The sequence below is a fragment of the Silurus aristotelis genome (genome assembly GCF_946808225.1).
Source record: "Silurus aristotelis genome assembly, chromosome: 26".
Taxonomy (NCBI): Eukaryota; Metazoa; Chordata; class Actinopteri; order Siluriformes; family Siluridae; genus Silurus; species Silurus aristotelis.
Genome location: NC_139599.1, coordinates 2,023,469 through 2,030,394, shown reverse-complemented (window position 1 = coordinate 2,030,394; position 6,926 = coordinate 2,023,469). Strand labels below are relative to the sequence as shown.

Genomic DNA, 6,926 nt, shown 5'->3' with positions numbered 1-6,926 from the left:
GTTGTTCTTGTGAGGGGATTAATTGGTTATACGGCTCTTTGGGGCACTTGCGTTCATGTTTGGGGGGTATTTTAGGGGAAGGAACACACTAATGATGGTAATACATGTGTAAAACACTGCCACATTAATATCTAAGCAACATCTCCTGCAATCTGGTTCTGTTTAACTAATAAGTGCTGATTTAGAATGAAAAGAAAACAGTATCAATAGACAATGATGACATAGATTATTTATTCCTGCCATTCTCGGGTACGCCTCTGCTAACGGTCGAGGAAGACTGAGGAATAAAGGTGCAATAAAATACCTTTACTGCGGCGTCTGCCCATGCGGTGCTCTGTGTAGAATTTCAGCTGATTCTCATCATCCACATCAGAGCTGGAACACTCCTGAGGGCCAAACACACCACCTGGTTTAGGAACAAAAAAGAGAGGAAGAGAGGAAGAGAGGAAGAGATCAGAGGGTTGGTGAAGGCTGAAGGCATTGTGCTGGATCACATCTCATAATAAAAATTAAAGCTGTCACGCTTTTTTGCTCTCTCAGGTCAGTGAAACCGCACTGCTTTATAATCATCTGGAAAATTCCTAATGAAGACTCGGGGATTGTTTCGTTCTCTTTTTTGTTTGCTTTTTTTTTTTACTGTGAAATCGAGGAGTGAGAAGAACCTCCAGGAGTTGTTTTTGGAATACGCTTGATATTGCAAGCCGGTTGAAAATGAAGTCATATTCGAAATAAAGAATAAATAAAAGCTGAAAATCGATGCCGTCTGGTTTTGTGTCTCCGCTTCTGAGACGATGAACATCTGAATACAAAATCAATACGAAGATGTATAAAGGATAGATATAAGGCAGCTAATGGTTTAATGATCAGGAGCTGCTGTCTTGATCTCGATCCAGGAATGTTCAGCATCCTGATCTTTATTTAAAAGAAAAGAGTTTGCCTTAGGAAATAACAAGCCACACCTCCTTTTCCAGAGCTGTAAGATAAGCCACGCTTCTTCTTCTGACAAATGGGAAACCCTGCGTCCTTCATGTTGGACAAACAGACAGTAGCTACGTAGCAAAGATTCATGCCTCAAAGCTCACAAGACACACCTCCTTTCATTTCTCATTTGCATAAAATCGTAGTCCATCCCTTTCCTTTTCTCTTGTTAAAATTGAATGCGTTTATATTGTCATTTTTATAATATCGTCACTCTTAAAATTCAGGTTGAAGCTGAGGTTCAGAAGGTTAGTCACCGCCAATTGAGTTCACGTCTCCTTTTTTTATGATGCTAGTCATACTGCCTCGGCCAAGTGTGTCTCCAGACTTCAGATGTCAAAAGAGTGTTTGCAGTCAACACAGCACAGAGTTGAAATTCCTCGAGGAGACAAAAAAAAAAAGACTAGAAAGCAGTGTCTCAGGAAGGTCATGGCTGATGGTTTGAATGTCACTTGCAGTCATTTGTCTTTCCCGAGGCATTCCCCAGGGACTGGCGCTAGACTCCGCCTCCAAAACCCACTCCGGCTGAGCTCATCTCTGAATCATGCTAACTGCGTTTCATTTATTTGACAAACTCAAGATATTTTCTGTTTAGAGACGGGCTTTGAGGCTGAATTAAACACACCCTCAAACATTAGGAATGCGAGATAGGAAGGGGGTGTGGCTTCTGATGAGAATTGTATAAAAAGCCAACATTTCAGATTGAGATACCAACTGGCTCATCTGCAGGTTTTCCGGCATTTAAATGCAGAGCATGAGCACAAAAAGTGGAAAGTTTGGCACAAAATATGAGGAGAAAAAATACTTAATGCATCATACACACTAAATACTTTTGATTTAAAAATAATTCTGGATACCCTCAAAACCTTAGAAGATTATAAAGAAAAATAAAATACCATTTACAGCTTTACAACATTAAAAATGAATCGATGTTAATGTTAATCAATCAGACTGCGATTTGGCCCTCTAGAAGGCGTCCGATTAGGTCGGCATTTTTACGTCCTTTGATTGGAACTTACTAGTCAGAGCTCGCGTACCGCATCTGTAGCAAACTGCACAAGCTCCAATATAGTCATGTGCATTTAATAGCTGTGCTTTCTTATTCCACTACGACTGACAGAGGAGGAGAATCGGATATGGTCAAAGATACATTAACAAGACGGACTTTTCAAGAAAAGCTGGACATCGTGAGGAAAAGTTTGTCTGCTCAAAACAGTTATTATTATAATTTTTTTGTCACAAAACCATTTATACTTTTGTGTTTTCTTTTCTGTAGAATTTGCACAAAAACACACAATTTGAATTCATTTCAAATCCCCAGGAAAACCAGTAAAGCACCAGAGAAAATCATTTTTTGGACATTAATATTGATGCTGTCGTGGCTCCAGTGAAAGGAGACGTGTTGAATCGTGTTCTTTGGGTTTCTTGCTTTATGACATTCATTCTCAATGCCATTGATAGATATATTTATATTCCATTTGACAACCAGAAACTGTAAGGAGGCTCAAACACAGAAGAATATATCTGATCACAGCAATACTATTTTATACATGGTGCAGTAAGCAGCAATTCCATCCATAAAGATGTTTTATCAGGTCTGTCCTGGTTTAATGTAGTCAGTAAAAAAACTCAAGTGTAGTCCCGATTCGACCCGACTTGGTAAATATAATAACTTTTTTGCTCACATTAAATTTGAAGTTTTTATATTTATATATGTTTCATCATCACAATAGTTTTCTTCACTATGTTTTTAACAAGATTAAAAATCACTGGACTGTTGCCTTGTAACATGGATACAGGAATTGATCTGGATTCTCTTACTGAGAAAAAAGAAGGACTCCATAGTAGGAAAGAAAAAAAAAAAATCTATAAACCTATTTTCCTTAATACATGAACAAAGTGCATTACTAGGAGGTTCTTACCTAGCTTCATGCTAGTCAGATTGTTCTTCTTGAACTGCTAAGTCAAAAGTAAGGGTGCAAAAACAAACAAAGGCAAAACATTGAATGAATGAATGAATGAATGAATGAATGAATGAATGAATGAATGAATGATTGAAAAAATGAATGACCAAGTTTTTAGTACAATCCTCAAAAATTTATTATATTTTAAAAAAAATAAAAAAATGTACCATACTGAATGGAGGACCTTTTCATTTTTTCCCCCAAGCCCTGTGGGATTACTGAGCGCTGGGAAATTAAAAGAGGCGTTTCACTCGATTGGTTCTGCGGTCAGGGCTCGCCCACTCGAGTGGCCAGAGTACAGAGAAATCAGGCAGCAGATCAAATGGATAGAGAAGCGCAAAGAATGGAAAGAGAGTAGGAGAAAGTTGAGCGAAGAGCTGGGAGAGGGTGAAAAAGTTTCTAAAAAAGACTATTGCTTGAATAGAGAAGGAGGAACACATAGAGCATTTCATCCTGGCTTCTGTGGATGAAAAGAAACAAGAATAGGAAATATTTCAGGTACCTCTACTGGCCTCCGGTCGTTCACGGCTAAACACTGTGATGCAATCAGACAGTCTATTGGCTTTTTGATTGTGTTTTGCTCATTTGTATATTCACACTGCAGAATTCAAGAAACCGGTCAGCAACTGATTCTGTACCGATGTTTACATACAATATTACATACAATACAATACAATAATACTAAATATTAGTTGAAGCAGTAACCGATGGGGCTGAAGGACCAATTTCTTACTCGTTACACCATAAAAATATTCCTTTCTAATAATCTGATATGAAAAACAGAACACAGAAAGCAGTGAAATTATTTAAAGTTACGGGCAGAAGAAATTTTAAAACTTAATTATAATAAAAGCAAAAACACAAATGATGAAAGCGCTGGCCTTAGACCTGCAATCCGAATTCAGCATTCAGAACCGAATCTGGTCGAGTCTGGTGATGAACAAAGCCTACTTTCAGACAGAGAGACCAGTCGCATGCACTTCCTACTGATGTATTCAAAACAGGAAGAAACATTTAAATTATACATGCAGTTACAAGGACAGTGAGATGATGATTGGTGCTCTTCTGTACACTGTTCACAAACTCTACACCGGGCAGATCACTTTTTTTTGAGCTGCTGCCTTCAGAGCACCAAGAACCTGGACTTCAACACCCAGGAAACTGTCCTCTGAAACACTTAAGCTCATATTGGTAAAATGTGCAGTGCAATGTGAGCATGTGGGGTGCTAGCTATAAAAATCACAGTATCTCATGAAAGTGAGTACAGATTTACTGTCCTTTGAAAATAACTCACAATGGCATATTGTTGGAGTCGAAATATCATGTTGAAAACCTGTCGTTTGACCCATTTTCTGAAGGGAGGGTGTCATGTTCTGCTTCATATTGTCAAAAGTACATATTGAAATCCATGTTTCCCTCAATGAACTGCAGCTTTGCAGTACCAGCAACACTCATGCAGCCCCAGACCATGATGATACCACCACCATGCTTGATTGTGGGCAAGACACAATTTTCTTGGTTCTCACCAGGGCGTCACCACACATGCTGGCCATCATCTGAGCCACACAAGTTTATCTTCATCGTCTAATCACACCACAGGACATGGTTCCAGTAATTTATACTTTTGGACAGGTCGTTCTTCACCAAACTGTTTGCAGGTTTTCTTGTGAGCAGCTTCAGAAGAGGCTCCTTCTGGGACGACGGTCGTGCAAACCAACATGTTGCAGTGTGCAGCGTACGGTCTGAGCACTGACGAGTCGACCTTCTGCTTCTGCAACCTCTAAAGCAAAGCTGCAGCACTCATGTGCTTTATGAAGCAGCTTCTGCACCTGATGCACAGCACAAGGATTCGACTTCTCTGATGGACCCTTGTGAGGTCTGTTCCGAGTGGAACCTGTCTCGGAAAACCTCTGTATGACCCTAACCACTGTAATGTACCTCAGTTTCAAGGTGTTACCGATATTCTTATCGCCTCTGCATCTTTGTGGAGATCAACAATTCAAATTCTCAAATCTTTAGATAGTCTTTACCATGAGGTCCATGTTGAACATCCAGTGGTCAGTATGAGAGAATTGGACTCAAAGCACCAAATTTTAATACAAGATACAAGATTTTAGAGGACAGAGACTCTGTACTGGTATACAAGCTGCTCATTGTCCTCTAAAATATATCCAAGTTTCATTTCTATTGTATTGTCCCTTGAGAAGATCTACAAGAATTATGAATTAAATGTGAGGGGTGTGCTCTCTTTTATGAGACACTGTATATACACACAGTACAGTGCATACACTTGGTAATAAAATAAAATAAAAAAAACATTTGAATGCTGAAAAGATTGGAGGCCGAACAGGTTCTAGCCTCTAGGATTCTGAAGCTCGGAGCCAGAAAAGAGTATTTTATGTATCAGATGTATCAGATATCAGACGCTCCAACTATACCAGAGATTTTGATTCTTTTTTCTTTTTTTCCCACTGCATCAGAATGAGCTTTTCAACCTGAAATCTATAGTCAGTGGATTAAAAAGTACACAACTGTTGCTGATTGACTTTGTGATTCAGCTCAGGATTTTGATTTCAGGCTCAACAGCTGCTACCAAATACATTTTGCAGCTAAAGTACGAACCAGGTGCTCAGTTAAAGGCATTATGGATACACAATACTTTTGTATTGAGCTTAGCAACTACGCTGCACAATTCAAGCTCAGATAAGACGCTTAATGCCAGAAATGTGTTCAAACGATATCAGATTCAAATCTAACTCCAAGTACATTTTTTGGGAAGCGGGGGGAGGTGAGGTGGAGGGGAAATGGTGTATTTTAGTAATCTTTGCTGACTAAAAGGAACCAGAAACCAAAAAGTTCTTTAAAAAGCAAACTGAAAGAAATTCACTGGAAAAACAGCATCAAATAGCAGAACAGAGTCAAATAATCTGAGGTGAAGGATTCGACACAGTGAAGAGTGCAAGAGAGCTGAGTCAAATAATCCGAGTCAAATGAGAGCTGGGGATTTGAGATTTAATTAAATGGTCTGACTCGCTGTAAAAAAAGAATAAAAAATAAAATAAAAAAAAAAGCTGGAGAGCTGAGTCAGATGATCTGATTCACAGTAAAGAGCTAAAGATGTGAATCAAATGAGCCGAGTCAGATGATCTGATTCACAGTAAAGAGCTGAAGATGTGAGTCAAATGAGCTGAGTCAGATGATCTGATTCACGGTAAAGAGCTGGAGATGTGAATCAAATGAGCCGAGTCAGATGATCTGACTCACTGTAAAGAACCAGTGATAAAATGTTCTGAAAAGATTACACTGCAATGTTAAGTATACAAAGCATACAAATCTGGGGTGACACTTGTGTTTCTCCATTTCTACCACATTAAAATGAAACCCAACATTAAACGTCACCTCTTCGAGTTCAGGTCCAACAAAATCTTTCTCATCGAAAACTCCCCTGAAGTGAATTTGAGCGCTACTTTACGAAAGCACACATTAAGTTCTATTTTTATCAAAACCACTTAGCAATCTAATAGCGAACAAGTAGAGCATTGAGCATGGAGTCGATGTTTCTCAATGCGCTGCTAAAACATTTTGCGACGTGCTAAATGCTCGAGAAACAGCAGCTTAAGTGCCTCTTGTACCCCTCCGATAAGAGTAGGTGGCGCCGAGATCCATTTTTACACAGCGGGAGACATCAAGCTCTCTAAGCGCTTCATAATGCACTCAGCTCCAGCGTTCAAATCCCACACCGCTCCTGCCCATCTTCATCCATTAGCTAAAAGGAAATTTCAATTTCGTTCTCAACCCTCCAACTCCCCCAACCGCCCAACATAATCCCCCCCAACCCCAACACAATCCCCCTACATACCCCCTCAGGCTATATAAAGGCTTTAAGTGTTTAATTGTGAGTGTGTGGAATACTAAACACACAATATCCTTCTCACACGATTAGCACAAGACGCCTCAGAAGGACACCATGCTCTAGAAGCCACG

The 6,926-nt window shown here is 39.5% G+C and overlaps 1 protein-coding gene across 2 annotated transcripts in view; it reads right to left on the bottom strand.

Moving 5' to 3' along the window:
- astn2 (astrotactin 2) overlaps positions 1-6,926 on the bottom strand; it is a 360,332-nt gene that overhangs the window by 178,118 nt on the left and 175,288 nt on the right. For both annotated transcript variants that reach the window (XM_083531246.1, XM_083531247.1), the window contains exon 5: positions 305-406. In XM_083531246.1, the coding sequence (XP_083387372.1) occupies positions 305-406 (102 nt within the window). The remainder of the gene's footprint in view (positions 1-304; positions 407-6,926) is intronic.